This window comes from Ischnura elegans, chromosome 10 (genome assembly GCF_921293095.1).
Source record: "Ischnura elegans chromosome 10, ioIscEleg1.1, whole genome shotgun sequence".
Classification (NCBI taxonomy): domain Eukaryota; kingdom Metazoa; phylum Arthropoda; class Insecta; order Odonata; family Coenagrionidae; genus Ischnura; species Ischnura elegans.
Window position 1 is genome coordinate 78,881,482 of NC_060255.1, and position 16,517 is coordinate 78,897,998.

A 16,517-nucleotide genomic window follows, 5' to 3' on the forward strand; every position below is an offset into this window, starting at 1 on the left:
ACTCTCTTGGTAGCGAAAGGTAAGCAATTGCACTTTGAAAATGAATAAATTATTGAGACCGTAAGGCAAATATTTAAATTGTGAGAGTGGTCATAAAAGTGTGGTTCTCCTTTATCCATTGGCTCTTTGCAATTTGATTTTGCTTCTGGGACAGACTATCTCTCCTTCTATTACATATCTAAGGTTAAAATAAAACATATACAGTAAAACCCCTTATTTACACTTTTCTAGGGACCCAAGAAAAAAAGTGTAAATTGCGGGAAAATGCAAATCGTGGGAAATAGAGAATTTTCACTTTTATTCATATACTGGCTTTGGAAATGTTAATTTTTTAATTGTTCACTAAGCATTATTCCATAACACTGTTTCCCTCTGAAGCACAGTGTTTTTGCTGGCAGCAAAAATTAAAAAATAATCCTGTTTTGTCTGCACTGAAAACATTTTTTGGGCTGTAACCTTCCAGAACTCTAATATATTTAGATTCTTTCCACTGAGTTGCTGTCTCTATGTTAACATCTTTGCTTTCACCACTCACCATCTTATATACAAGACTGTACCTATTTTTGAATCTGTCCAACCATCCATTATAGATGCCGTGGAATCTTCGATTCCCAATCTTGTGGGGAAATACTTTTTCTCAAGGGCCTTTGGGCCTGTTTACAGGATACATTAACACGTACGAGTTAATTTCTGCTTGCATGAATGATTTTTGTGGACCGGAACGGGACATGTACGAATGTAGGCGGGGGCAGGATTTTTTTCTGGGGGGGGGGCACAGAGGGCCTGACAGGCAAAAGATCTTGTCTTAATTGGGATTAAAAACAAGATATAACAATGACTTTACAAAATTCTCTTTATTTTTATATCAAAGTTATTCTTATTGAATTAAATGATTGAGCCTCCTTGAGTAATACACAAAACAAAGCAAACATAATGATGACCATCAGGGGCGGATCCAGGATTTCTTTCCGGGGGGCACAAGCAATGCCGTATCCAGGATTTTGTTCTGGAGTGGGGGGGGCACAATGATACCACGTTATACAAAACGAACGCAATGATAACCGGACCGTATTAAAAATCTTGCATATTTTTAAGTATCTGGGAGGTCACGTACCCCCCCCCCCCCATAGATCCTCCTATGATAACCGTATTCAAATTTTGTCTCTTTTTTTAAGCATCTGGGGGGGCACGTCCCCTGCCCCTAAATCCGACTATGAATGCATGAACCAAATTTGAACAGGTTCTATTTTCTGTTCGTGCATATACGCACAAGTTGGGTGAATAAACGGTGCATTTTCGTGTTCATAATTTAGACATTAACTTGTACAGGTTAATGTACTATGTAAACAGGCCTTTAGATGACACCATTTGCTGGGACATTTAATGATCTTGCACCTAAAAACTACTCTTTTAGAATTCGTTCTATTTATTCTTACCTGGAATTCTTCACATATATTCTCTTTTTTGATAAATGTCCGCACTGGTTTGCATATTTTACAATGGCATCGCGATTTTTCACCACGGTATTGAATGTTGAGACTGGGAATCCGAACGGATTGCCAGTCCCAACATTCGAGTCGCCAGCGTTTGAATCGATGCGGGTTCCGGTGTGGGAATCTACTATCTCGATAATTTTCATTTTCTCGTCAATTAAAAATGTCCGTTTTTCACCTCGAATTTCCATTTTCAAGCCGGATCAATTCTATTTCCCGTATGAATTGAGGGTAACTCGGCAACACACGAGTATCTGACCTACTCCTCGGCGATCAAGTGCGTAGAGTAAACTGTCATGGGATTTCATAAATTTTTAAAGTTACAATAGTTTGCGATACACTGCTATTTGAATGGGAAAATTCAAGTTTAAATAAGTTTTTTAAAAGTATTTAATTAACTCATAATTGCTACGCAACTGTTGAATGAAGTCAGCGCAAATGATCCCAGTTGTCGGTCAAGTTATATAGTTCCGGCATTTATCACGTCTGGTTTCCTTTCAAACTCTCGTATCAAATTATCGACTACATGATTATTGTCAACATTCCTTCAGGAGTTCTTGCATTATAATTAATACATAGCTCGATTGCTCAAACACCTACTTTCATATCGTGAATCTTTTCGCCACTGACAGAAAACGAGATGACGTAGTTCAACTTTCCGACGTTAGTGGCGTTCTGTCCCGCCACATTCAAATTCTTCCCGAAAATAGTTCTCATTATGTCTTTCTCTCTTAGATTTTTAAATAAAAATGCGCGAAAAGAAGCCAAAAGACAGTTTTAAGGGCTGATATGCGCGATTAATTGTTTTACTACGCAAAAAATTTTTTTTAGTCGGCACGTCGTGATGCACATGGCGGGAAAACGAAAAAAACACGGCGTAAATACAGGGTTCTATTTACATTGGAGAGATAGGAAATATGACGGGACCCAGAAAAAAACTTGCAATTTGCGGGAAAACGTAAATTCCGATAACGCAAATACGGGGTTTTACTGTATTAGGTTAACATAGATGGAATAGCTTTTCTGACGGAAATTTATTTTTTTGCAGGTTGCATTTTATGTCTGGAGGAAGTATGTATGCTAGTCAGGATTACTGTTGGACTGTGAACCACAGTAAAGGGAAAGCAGATGATGATTCTTCATATGTTGCTGTAATTGATGGAGGTATTAATTTTATTCATTCAATTTGTTGACATATAAACATGAAAATTATGATAGTCAGGTTATTTGTTTTGATGGTCTAAGATATGAGAATTAGGCTTCCGTCCAATCCCAAGCTGTGCTCTTTAATGCTTGTTGGACTATTTTGCAGCTTTTTTATTCGTAATTATTTCATCGTGTTCACTGAAGTGACATCTCTGTCCACTGAATTCATCATTATGATACCATTAATTTTGCTTTAAAAGATATTTGCAGGATCGTTTATTTACAACATGTATTTTATGCCTTTCCGTTTAGTGCATTGAAGGTGGGCATACTCTTCCCATACATGTCCCTTAATAGCTAAATTAATTCATTGGCAAAAAAACGAATTCTGTGTAGCACATGCAAGCAATTTTTACACAGTTGAGCATCCCGAATCCATAATTTCTTAAATATAAGACACGGTCTCAAGCGTTACTTTGTGGAACTGCTTCATCGTAAAATAAATTACTTGGTTCTATTCCACACATTATTTTAAATAGCACGATCCGGGTTTCAGCATCTTATGCTGTCATTGACCTGATTAGAACTAAGAATAGAACCAAGTAATTTATTTTATCGTAATTTCCTAAAGTTGGAACAATCATAATTCGGCAATATTTCCAATGTGTGCTTCATGCAAAACTACTTTTTGATAATTAAATAATTGTATTTCTCTTCACCTACTAAAACGGTTTCCTACTCAAAATCAAAAATTCTTCCTGTTGTATTTGTCGGCAATATGACATGGTGGCTACTCGGGCTGAGGGTTTGGTATGTCACGGAGCAGACAGGAAATTGGCATGAGTAACAGATGGCATTTTAAAATAAATACTCTTTACTTATCATAGAAAATAATCTTAGTATTATTATGAGAGAAGAGTTGTGTTCAAAACATATCCATGTAAAAATATTGAAGACACCGCCATGCATAACATATTGCATCGATTCCTGGCTGTGGAGACAAATGTCATCCTATGGAGATGGGCAGTAGAAGGTAGAGCAGTTGAAATGGGGAGGGTCTGTTTGCTTTGTCGCGTTCCGTTCCAAGAAACCCTTTGTATACCAGCAAGTATCTTCCCTCATCAGTCGCTCGTGATATAATGATGGATGGTTGAAAGCTTCTCAGGTTTCGGGTGTAGATGGACATTTGCAGTGATTGAAGCACCTGCATTGTAGCACCTGGTGGTGAGAGTTGATGGAGCTGACGACGTGGATAGCAAACAGTGCATCGAACTATATTAAACGAGGCGTACATTGATTGCGAGGGATTTATACCAATTAAAATGTTTTATTTACTTTATCTTTTGACTGATAACATTTGAGGTAAATGATATTCTGCGATACATACATATATGTATACATTTTGACCTGTAATGTGTGTTCTTTGCACCAGCCTGTCTAGTTATATTACCTAACGCTCATTGACTATTTGTAAATTTAGAAAAAATAATTTATTTATTATTATTTGTTAATTAAGCATAGTTTATTTAAATTTCATCTAATTTTGTGGTGACTGGTCAATTTTCCTCGTAAAAATCATTACTAAAAACTAATTATGCTGGTTACTTGCGCAAAAACCGAAATCTGGCATCACCCATGTCCCAACGGTGCTGGATATGGGTTGCTCAACTGTAATAATTATGTACTAAAATGGTGTAGTTGTTTTTCAATCCATACCCTAGTCATTTGTGTAATTTATTTTCAGATAAGCTTTTACTGACACCCTTCAAGAAAGTGATAGTTCCTCCACCAATGAGTGCTTACACCATACATATGCCAATGCCTATCAACGAGGCTATATTTCCATCTTTTACAAATGAGAGGAAATCAAATCAATCTGATGAATGTGTCAAGTTGTGCACAAATGACTTTCTAGTCCTGCTTGAAGACAACTCCCTTGTTCTCTTCTGTGAAGGTAAGTGCCTGTTTTGGTGAAGTCAATGGTGGGATTTTATTTATGTATTTTGATATGTATAACATAATTATAATATCTGTACTAAATCTGTACGATGGATGATATAATAATAAAAAGATAATAAGCTATAATAATAATATATAGTGGAACCCCGATCTATCGTTCCCGCATTGATCGTTTTCCCACATTCATCGTTCGCCGTTCCTAGTCCCAAATTAAGTTCCATAAGGACAATGTAATTTTTTCCCGCATCTATCGTTCCCGGAAGTATCGTTTTCTGGCATTGATCGTTTGAAGATCACGGTAATGACATATAATTTTCCTGCATCCATCGTTTGATGAAAATGAGACTAAGTGTTTACAATGTGTTATTTGTAGCTAATGAACTACCTTAGGGAGAAGCTGAGTGTCATGGGATAGTGACATTAGTGCATTTCCCAAGATCCACTATCCCCCTCCATTCAGCTCTCACCTTCGTCCTGTGATGCTTTCCTCTTCTGCGAAATCAAACAAAAGGTCCCAGCTCGCTCAGGATCATATTACGAAGACCTTAGCTTCGAAAGAAAATAACAAGTTACACGAGAACAAAAGAAATGTGTTTCGCATCTCTCCGATTCTCGCCCACTGAGTTTTTTCAGCCTATGTCCCTCAAAGTTCCCAGTTTCTGGCGGTCAACTGCTACATGAATCACCAATTAGCCCAAAAGGTGTCTGAAAATGAAATTCAGCCATTAGTATTATACTTTTATTAGATTGAAATATTACTGATGTGCATGTAATTAAAAAAAGAATGATTCCAAACACGACTTATTTCTAATATTATTTAAGCAGTTTAAGCAAGGAAATACATAGAATAAAACGATGGTGATATCTAGGGAATCTCCTTGTAGCTGAGCTTCTTGGCAGTTGATGCAGCATTTTTTTCGAAAACAGGACATTAGGTTATAATTTAAGAGTTATGCTACAGGTCTCACTTGTCAGAGTTGCTAACAAAGCAATATCTTCTCAGGATATGTTGTTTCTCCCTACTAGCTATCTGAATTCATTTACTCATCTAGAGCTATGCTACTTATTGTTAGAAATGAGTGGGTAATTTGCCTTTTCTATGGGACAAAAAATTTCAAAAAACTTCACCTCGTATGAGTGGTTCCGTACTTTCCAGGGTGGGTTGACTTCAAACCAGCGAGTGTTTTCCGTGTGGGTTCAATAAAGTCCGGTTTCATTTTCATTAGTTTTATTTTTATTCGTCTTCGGACCTTGGCCCCTCCGAAGAAATAAGTGAGAACTTTAAAAGATGGACTGAAAATAATTGAAGATGAAGAAAAGAATCTGGGCTAGTAGCGCGTGAGTATTCCAACGCCTTGGGTTTTCTGCTAGCACATGACAGCAGGGGTGGGGGTAGGGTAAGATACCTGGTGAAGACAAGAAGTGGGATTAAGCCGAGGATGAGGTGGGCGTGCCGCTGACGATTAATGCAATATTGTTCACGCCTTACACATTGCCTCTATTATATTAAAAATTCAATTGTTAGAAAGGAACATTTCAAATAATAAACTATTTTTGGCCTTTGTGATCCATCTCACAACTGATTACTGCGCCGGCGAAAGCAGTTGTTTTAGGCATAACTTGCACATTACTCTCGTAAATAGGTGTACTTGAAATGGCATTTGATGGATAAGAATTTTTGCATCAGACAGAATTATGAATTAATAATAATTAATTATTAATTAATTGAATTAATTATTTATTATTGTTATTATGAATTTTTGCAAATTCATAATAGCAGTGCAAATGCCGAGCGGAGTGCATCTTTTATCTACATCTTTTAGCAAGGTGGCGTGTTCCTTTAGGATATTTGAAAGAGATATAAGTTGAATCAACAATATGACCTAAGTAGTTCGATAAATTAATAATATTCCTGTAATCAGCTAAAATCTTGTTTGAATCCATTAATAAATATCATAATTCGCAAAAATCCAGCGTTTCCTGGGACACAGGCAACCTAGCCAAACATTCCCGCATTGATCGTTTTCCTGCATTCGTCATTTTTTTCATTCATCCCCCTGAAAAATGATAGATCAAGGTTCCACTGTAGTACTGTATATTTACTCCATTACTGTTGGCATTGTGTCAGAACAAATATAACAGATTTAGGCAGTCTCTAAGGCACAAGCACCTGCATTGAGACTCCCTTCCGTAAATAATTATATGCCGTTGCTGGTGTTGTAGTTCAATTATTGAAATTTTCTGAACATATGTTCACAAATAAGAAACCTTTTCATTTATGCCATTTTTTTGCAAAAGATAATGTATGCATCTTCTTTACAATGCATCAAGCAATGTCACTTAAACACTTAACATGTTTAGTTACAATTTGTGATATAATTAGAGTTACAATTTAATACAAAGCTTCAAAAAGGGAAACTAAAAGGGGAGAGTAGACACAACTTGATTTACATCATTCCTAAATTACCATGCTTGAAAGTATTTTGGCGAATAGTAATGGTTTGCTACACATTTCCAGTAATATGGTACCTATTTTCTATAACCCAGGAATGCCACAGTTGCATTCTTGTCAGATTGCTGACATGAGATCTTACTGAATTACTATTTTAATTTACTTGTTACAAAATTAACTTTCTTTACAAAAAGTATGCTGCTTGGAAAATCCATAATCTACTTAAAACTGGTATGAAGTCAGGTTGGATTTAATGATAACTTAAGTAAACAGTCGTTCTCATTTTCAGATTTTAATTTTTCTCAAACGTTTTAATTTGCTACAGATGATGAATTGGTCAGTGAACACAAGTTGACCAATGGCGCTACTGTAAAGGTCACTGGAATGGGATTGGCTGGGTATAAAAGTACTACAAGGTATCACAAACCTGCAAGCCGTTTTACTCTTGATTGGCAAGAGATATCCAGTAACTTTCCTAGAGGTACCAAACATCCAGAAGTGTATCGCCATTGGCAATGGGTGTCAGAAGACCTTATTGCATGTCATCTCTCTGTTGGATCTGAAACTTGTGTGTTGACCCTAAGGATGCCTTCGTTATCATCTGGTGCTGGAAGTGATTGCACATTAAGGTATTTGTGCCTCTTATTTTGCTTTTTGTGAGATGAAATATGCATTTGTATAATGTGGCTGGTTGATGTACCGTATTTCTCCGAATATAGTCCCCCTCTGAATATATTCACCCCCCCCCCCCCAATTTTGAGGCTTCAGTTTCGGGAAAAATTATGAAAATGCATCTGAATGTAGTCCCCTCTTTACTTTTACCATTGGCATTTTTGGAAAAAAAGGGGGGACTATATTCAGACAAATACGGTAATCCTTATTTTCACATAGTCTCTACTTTTTTAAATTTGTGTTGCTTACAATAAGGCATTCTTTTATGGCTAAATTTCCAACTCATTCAATAAATGGTTTAAGTGGTTCCTTATTTTAGATATTATGTAACTAACATATTATTGCCGTACTTAGTTAAACGTGAATGAAAGTCTATTAATAGAGTTATCATATGAAACATACTTGTGATTAAAATAGCACGGATGGCAAGCAAAATTCTGCTTCTGACATTATAATGTGTACCATTGGCATTGAAAATTTTGCACCATGTCTTCTTACACACAGCTAATGAATTTATCAAATTATGATAAGAATAATATCTTTTGCATTATTCCTCAGGCCTGTCAACTTAACACCATCATTTGTTAGTGGTCTGGTTGTCTGCTCTGCGGTTCATTTCCTGGCTGCAAGTTGCATGGAAGAATCTAGCAAACAGATGCTTCCAGTTACTGCTCTTCAGCTCCACAATGGTCAAATACTGAAGCATGAGTTCCCAAATATAATTTGTGCATTCAAAGACACTGATGGGAAGAATGTGGAAAATCTTCCCATTCTTAATAAGGTTGGTTTTTGTTTCAGATTTGTTGGAAACATATGAGTTGTTACTTATTCTACAAAATGGTGTGCAAGTTAATACATATTGGGAAAATATGGAAGGAGGGTAAATGTCTATTTTGCATATTCTATGGTGGGTGGTTTTAATTAAAGTTTTCTTCCCTGAATCAGAATGAATTTTTCTGAATATTTGCTTCTGCACAGGGAAGCAGACTTACAAAAAATATTGGGGGGGCCCAAACCAGGGATCTTGCCCTGGGAAATTTTATAAGTAGTGAGTTTTAAGTTTTTTAAGCATTTTTGAAGAGTCATATGATCAACATTAGAACCCTGATAACTCGAGTCTCGATATCTGGACACTCTGGGGAAAATCGACAAGCCTGACACAATTTTCCTCACACCCATAACGAATTTTCGAGGGGGCTCGGGCCCCCTCAGGCCCCATGGAGTGGGCACCTTTGCTTCTGCATGTTGAGCATTGTATTTTAAATTAAAAGAGCTACATTTTGTGTGCAGTATAATTTCATAATATGGAGGTTCTCCACTCTATTATTTGCTAATTTCTAGTCTCCTTTCTATTCTTAGATGGAAATATGCAACATATCAGGAAAGGAGTATATTTTTGGATTGACTAGCAAAAACAGATTTTACATCAACAACAATGAGGTTTTGAGTGACTGTAGTTCATTCTTTGTTCATTCGGAGTATTTACTTCTCACAACAAATCATCACACATTGATCAGTGTCTTATTGGAAAAGTCAAGCATCGGTAAGTTGTGATAATAATTTGTCTTTATTTCTGCTTCTTTATAGCCCTTCCTTTTAGGTATTGTATTATTTAAAATGTAAGCAACAGGTTATTTGGTGACAAGGTCAAAATCTTTCTCTTTTCTGATAACCCAATGATGACCTTACCCAGCTAGCACATTATAAGTCATTGAGATAAGGTGAAAGGAAGAAATAAGGAAGGCACTTCTCAAGTAAGCTTGTTATGGGTTTCTTACGACCAGGCGGACAAACATCCAGAGTAATGGCAAAATGGATGCCAAACTTTCAGCACTTCCGTAGATGCTGTTATTGTCCCATCGTTTCAGTGTGTTTATTAAGGCCTTTATGTATAACAATAATGTTTTTATTCTTGACGCTTCTATATTATGAGGAGAAATAACATCATACCGCCATAATTTGAAAATCATTCAAATTTATGAACTGATGGAGAAACGACAGTCATAAGAAAAACAAACAATTTCACAAGAAAAGCGACGTAGAATAATATAAAAATGCCGGAAGGAACATCTAATATACGTATTGCAGTCATCGGGTGATCAAGCCAAAAATTAAAATTCATAAATGTTAAATTGTGTAGACCTTGACTAATTTTAGTTTTTCATGCACATACCAGACAAGTTTTTCTACATAATTAAAGTTTAAATTGGTAACTACACCATTCTCTCTCATCAGCTGCTGTGGTGTAGTGGTTAGAGTGCAGAGCATCGGATATGGAGGTCGTGCGTTCGGTTCGCCCTGACGTTATTTTTTTTCTTTCCACCACAAGGATAAAGTAATTGTGTTATGCTTTATATCTTCACTAGCCGGTCGCTTACAGTTTTTATATTTTTTTCTATTTACGGGTAAATCTGTTATCAGTTGTTAAGCCCTTATAAAGCCTCGCTTGATTTCACCGGCAGCATTTAAATTCATGTCGAGATGAGCCGCGTAGCATGTGTAGTATGCTGTTCAGCCATATTTGGCGCTGCGACAGAAGCGACTTAGGTTGTCTGAGGATATTTGACGGCATTCCTTACCTAATCTTCCCTAACATCTTACCTTTGCTTTATATAAGCCCCTTAGCTTATGATAAGCTGCTTATCAATTTTTTCCGTGAGAAAACCATAATAAACGGTTAACTCTCTTACTTTGTGCTATCTGGGTATTAACTTTTAGTCGGGCACAATTGATCTGACAGTCACAGTGCAAGTGTTTTTTCATTTCTTCTTCCCACAAGGTGGTATAGACCCTTGGCGCTTAAACTAACTCTTTGTTTTGACACACTCGATTCAGCCATTCACCTTTTGCATTCATGTCGACAGATCAGTGGCGGATTATTCAGCACAATTAAGCGAAATAATGGCAAAATAAAGGCTTATATAAATGAGATAGCAAAAATAAAATAAATCTGATCTTATAGAATTCACATGCTAAAATACATTACATATAATAATACTCAATAGCCTGAAGACCATGTTAATTCACACCTTGCTAATTTGGTCCAGAGCTGTATGACGGCATGTAAAGGTTCTATGCATAGCACGAAAGACATCATGTAAGTGTTCAACTACACTAATAATGGTGCTCTAAAATTGAAAGGTGGACTACTGAGCCAAGCTGAGAGCTTACAATGATTTCTCATGTCTGTGCCTGTCAGGCACATTGCGCCTGAACTCAGCAATTCCAATATTGCTCCTGATGTAAAGTTAAGGTGGTATTCAAAATGGAAAAAATCTTTTTCATTTCTGTTCTCCCAATTTTTTTTCTTTCACTTATATCCCTTTCTAATTAATTTTTATGTGAAAAACATTTAACTTGGCTTTTGGGGATACAATTGTGGTGATTTTTTGTTCAGGATTTATGCTATTTTATTTTAGAACAATATATCCCCAGCCTCCTTTCAGTATCATCAGATCATCTGAACTGAACCTCTGGGCTCCCTGTTCTTTCTTTTTGTGTAAATGCAGACCTCCATTGTTGACAGAGTATTGAATTTAAAAGAACCAAATGAGATTACCCCCAATGTGCAACCATCTTCTCGGTAGAAGTTCAATGGTTTATTCTCCATCATTAGTGTTGGGTAATATCATTTTTACCTCAAAATTAATCCGTTTGTTAAGTTGAAATTATGAATGAGTGTTGTAAGTGGAGATGGTATTTGCTTATTGCTGGAATGCAGTATCTACCGATTTGATCGATAGATTTTTCTTCCTCATAGGAAAATCTACTAAAATTGGTAGCATATTAATTGCGTAACCTTGGTTTCGTTAGTAGTAGGACCTGCCCGCCTTTGTGACGGTGCAGGATTCCTCGTCCCGTCCTTCCTTCCCCGTCCTTTCCTTGGAGGCGTCGTCGGGCTCCTATCGCGGCGGCGCCTCCTTTTCCCTGTTCCTTTCTGTCCTTCCCCTTCTGGCGGCGAGGAGAAAAGCTGACCGCTTATAGTCCTCGCCTCAGGAGTGTATCCAGCGAACCCGACCCAAGGGTTTCGTTTTCATTGCTGGAATGCAGTAGTTGTTATGTTGATAGCTCTTTGATGCTCTGGAAGGCATATTTTTTAGGCTTTAAATGTCTGGCCTGCAGTCAGCCCATCTAAATGTCCATATGAATGCCCACAGCTGCTCCAGTCTTCTTATACTCCTCTGTTTCCTACCATCTTCTTTCTGCACATGAATATGGATATGACATTGTTTTTAGAACTTCGAAAATTTCTACGCTGTATGTGACACATGGCGAAGAGTTTCTATCTGTTTTCTGTTGGGTGAGTGGGGTTTGTATGTCAAACATCAAGAGATTTTTCTTTTCGTTCCATGGCATATAAATTTGCTCATAATGTGACATAACAATTAACTATTTCCACATTGTTCAATGCTGTGTATAAAGACATGTTTTTCTCTCCAGTCTCTTTGGAAAATACTTCGGTGTTGTATGTATGCAAAAAGTTTTCCTTATGGTTATTGCTTGGTAAAGGAAATGATGCTGGATTGACAGTTCTCTTTTGTAACAATAGTTTGCCCCTTAATGAATATACAGTGGAACCTCGATCTGTCGTTTTTCAGGGGGATGGATGAAAAAAACGATGAATGCGGGAAAACGATGAATGCGGGAATGTTTGTCCGGGTTGCCTATGTCCCAGGAAACTATTCATTTTTGCGAATTATGACATTCATTAATGGATTCAAACGAGATTTCAGCTGATTACAGGGATATTATTACTTTATCGAAACACTTAGGTCATATTGTTGATTCGACTTATCTCTCTTTCTAATATCCTAAAGGAACAAGCCGCCTTGCTAAAAATGTTTGCACTCCACTCGGAATTTTCACGGCTATTATGCATTTCTGTCTGATGTAAAAATTCTTATCCATCAAATGCCATTTCAAGTACACGTATTTACGAGAGAAATGTGCGTGTTATGCCTCAAACAACTGATTTCGCCGTCGCAGTGATTGGTTATAGGATGTATCAAGAAGGCCAAAAATAGTTAATTATTTGAAACGTTCCTTTCTTGCAATTAAATTTTTAATATGATTGAGGCAATGTGGCGTTAATCGTCAGCGGCATGCCCACCTGATCCTCGGCTTCATCCCACTTCTTATTTTCACCAGGGATCTCGCTCTACCCCGACCCCTGCCGTCATGTGCTACCGGACATACCGAGGCGTTCTTCAATATTCACGTATTTCTAGCCCGGATTCTTTTCTCCATCATCAATTATTTTCAGTCCATCTTTTAAAGTTCTCACTTGTGTCTTCGGAAGGGCCATGGTCCGAAGACGAATAAGAACAAAACTAATAAAAATGAAACCGGACTCCATTGAACCCACGCGGAAAACATTCGCTAGTTTTAAGTCAACCCACCCCAGAAAGTACGGAACCACTCGTACGAGGTGAAGTTCGGCACTAATGCTATCGCGTACGGCGTAGGCAGAGCTTACTGCAGAGGGTGAAGCATGACCATATGACTGCGCAATGAAATTTTTTATCCTATAGAGAAGGCAACTTACCCACTCATTTCTAACAATAAGTAGCGTAGCTCTAGATGAGCAGAAGAATTCAGATTGCTAGTAGAGAGAAACAAAATATCCTGAGAAGACATCGCTTCGTTAGTAACTCAGACAAGTGAGACTTGTAGCATAACTCGTAAATTGTAACCAGACGCCCTGTTTTCGAAAAAAAATCGCATCAACTGCCGTGAAGCTCACTATCAGCTGCGAGGATATCGTTATTCGCCAGAAATCACCATCGTATTATTCCAACTATTTCCTTGCTTAAAATGCTTAAATAATGTTAGAAATACGTCGTGTTTGGTATCAATCTTTACTGAATTACGTGCACATCACTAATCTCTCAATATAATAAAAGTATAATACCAATTGCCGTAATTCATTTTTAGATAACTTTTGGGCTAATTGGTGATTCATGCAGCAGTTGACCTCCACCTTTGAAGCGAGTCGGCTAAAAAAAGTCAGCGGTCGAGAGAGGGGGGGCGTGAAAAAGGTTTCTTCTGTTCTCGAGTAACTTGATATTTTCTTTCGAAGCTAAGGTCGTCGTAATACGATGCCTGCTCAAGCTGGGACCTTATTTTTTATTTCGGAGAAGAAGAAAGCTTCAACCGGGGGGAGGCGAGTGCTGAATGGAGGGGGATACCGGATCTTGGGAAATGCGCTAATGTAACTATCCCACGGCACTCTGCTTCTCCCTATCGCATTTCAATCTCCTGGGGAAGATTCAAACTATGTGTCTGTTGTTAATAGCCATAAATAACACGTTGTAAACACATCGTGTCATTTTTATCAAACGATGCATGCGGGAAAATTATTCGACGGGACCGCGATCTCCTAACGATCAATGCGGGAAAACGATACTTCGGGGAACGATAGATGCGGGAAAAAATTACATTGTCTTTATGGAACTTAATTTGGGACCAGGAGCGGCGAACGATGAATGCGGGAAAACGATGAATGCGGGAACGATAAATCGGGGTTCCACTGTACTTTTCTAAACATGTAGGATGATTGGTTTATCATCATCCATAATTTTCTTTCATTTAAAATGGGGATTTCTTCCCCTCAGTGAATAGATTTTTAAAATATCGAGTTTTTTCATTTTGTTGTAGGGCTAAATTCTGATATGTTTATAAATTTTTTATTTCTCAATTTTGTGATTCTAGGATGTCATTTTAGTCTGATGTGTGTTGGTTTAAATAAATATTTCTCATGTATGTCCTGATTAAAATTTTATTTTTCCCTTTCAGAAATGTTTATAGCGAGGAAGTTGGATGGTTGTGAGGCTGAAGATGTGAGGAGAGTGGAACGAGGCTCAAAAATTGTAATCGCCTTGCCAAAGCATTTCAAGGTTGTCCTTCAGATGCCTCGTGGGAACCTGGAATGTATTGAACCTAGAGCTTTGTCTCTTCATATCATTGCTAATTTGGTTGCTAGGTAGGTAATAATGCATTTTTCTTGAAGAAGGGTTGAATACCTTTATTTTTAAATATCTAAATATTCTCAAAACCAATGGTAGCAGCACCATCACTTGCAGATGTATGATCGGTGTGAATGGCCATGTGTGCCACGTGTTGAAGACTGGTTTATTTTTTTATTAATTTAACATATTTAGATACAGTAAATTGCCAAATATACTGCCAGTTGTAACTACTCACTCCGAGAGTTCTTCCTCGCAAAGCAGGGAACGGCAATGAGAAACACCACTTGGGAAATGAAACTCTTTTATTGCTTGTTACTTGTGTTTTTGAATCCTCATTCCTGACTGCCCACTATCTTGATAACAGACTCCACACTTGCCTTGCATCCATCTCATGATTCCCTGTTTGTGTGCTCTAATTGGCCTCCACAATGTTGCCTGAGGTGCCAAGTATTTCACTCTGTTGGCATCTTCCCACCATGGGAGAGTGAATGGTGAGAGTGGAAGTCCGATGCTGTGGGGGGTGGGGTTCAGTGTAGAGAGATCGCTGAGATACATGTACTTACTCCATTTGTGAAAATGGTATTTAATTATATCAGTTGTAAACAATTAGTTAATGAAAAAATGAAAATGTAAAATACATCAGCAATAATGGAATATTAATTATTTTGGCAAAGCAGTTATTAAAATTGTTGCCAAAACTTATGATAACTTCTCACTAGCTGTTATTGGTAGTAATGAAATTTAGGCTCATGCATATGAATAATTATTTTGTACTAGAAAATTCAGTTTTCAAAAAAAAGTTTCAAGGAGAAAGTGTGGGATATGAATTTTTAAAATACAAGGCATTTCTTTGATAGAATAAGAGTTTTTTTTATTTCTAAGTAGTTTTTTGATAATGTTTCCTCTAGAAACTTAGATAAGGAATGCATCCAGTGTATCACCTGGTGTTACAAATTTGATTATAAATTTGTTCTTTGTTATTTACTTTCTATGTAGTTATCTAATAATGGTGGCTTCTTGTTCACTAGGAAAGAATATGGAAAAGCCTTTGATATGGCACGTGTTCAGAGAATAAATTTGAATGTCATCTGTGACCTGTATCCCAATGATTTTTTGATGGATTTGGAGGAGTTTGTTCGCCAAGTGAAGAATCCAACCTGGCTGTCCCTATTCCTGTGCGAGCTACAGTAAGTTTGTCAGAAATAGTATTTCTCTACTCCTGTGGATAAATTAACCATCATCTTAATAGCTCAGTGTAGACCTTGGTTTATTCTGCAATGTATCTTACAAGTGGACTGTACAGAGACTGTACAGGATTGCCCAAAAATTCCTTATTTATGTTGCCTTAGAGAGTGTATTTAAATGGGTTTTAATTAGGGATGGGTCGAATAGTAGATTTCTCGAATTCGAATATCGAATTCGAATATCAAATCATTGTTCGAATATTCGAATACCTCGAATTTCGAATACCTCGAATACTAAACTATTAATGTGAGAATGTTTGACTAGGTCGCCTATGCAGCAGGAAACCCAAGATTTTGGCGAGTACTTGTGATTGCCTTTAAAGGATTCAAACAGGAATTTAGCTGATTAATGGAATATTTTAATTTTATGTAAACAATAGGGTAGTTTCCTTCATTAAAGAAAACGAAAGGCATTGATTGTGATTCGTTACCTACCATTGGTGTATTCATAATATACCAATTATTTGGTTCTAGAAATACCAGTCTAGACCAATGGCAATGGTCAATTTTATCCTCATTTGAAAAAGGCCAGATTGGCACCCATATGATGCAACTCCACTTGACATCATAGGGACCTAGTTTC

At 37.2% G+C, this 16,517-nt stretch overlaps 1 protein-coding gene across 2 annotated transcripts in view; it reads left to right on the forward strand.

The window, feature by feature from the left end:
* Positions 1–16,517, forward strand: part of LOC124166538 (putative elongator complex protein 1) — a 64,966-nt gene that overhangs the window by 10,962 nt on the left and 37,487 nt on the right. For both annotated transcript variants that reach the window (XM_046544089.1, XM_046544090.1), the window contains 7 exons: positions 2,542–2,657; positions 4,384–4,593; positions 7,376–7,679; positions 8,281–8,503; positions 9,082–9,265; positions 14,518–14,704; positions 15,719–15,877. In XM_046544089.1, coding sequence (XP_046400045.1) covers positions 2,542–2,657; positions 4,384–4,593; positions 7,376–7,679; positions 8,281–8,503; positions 9,082–9,265; positions 14,518–14,704; positions 15,719–15,877 — 1,383 coding nt within the window. The remainder of the gene's footprint in view (positions 1–2,541; positions 2,658–4,383; positions 4,594–7,375; positions 7,680–8,280; positions 8,504–9,081; positions 9,266–14,517; positions 14,705–15,718; positions 15,878–16,517) is intronic.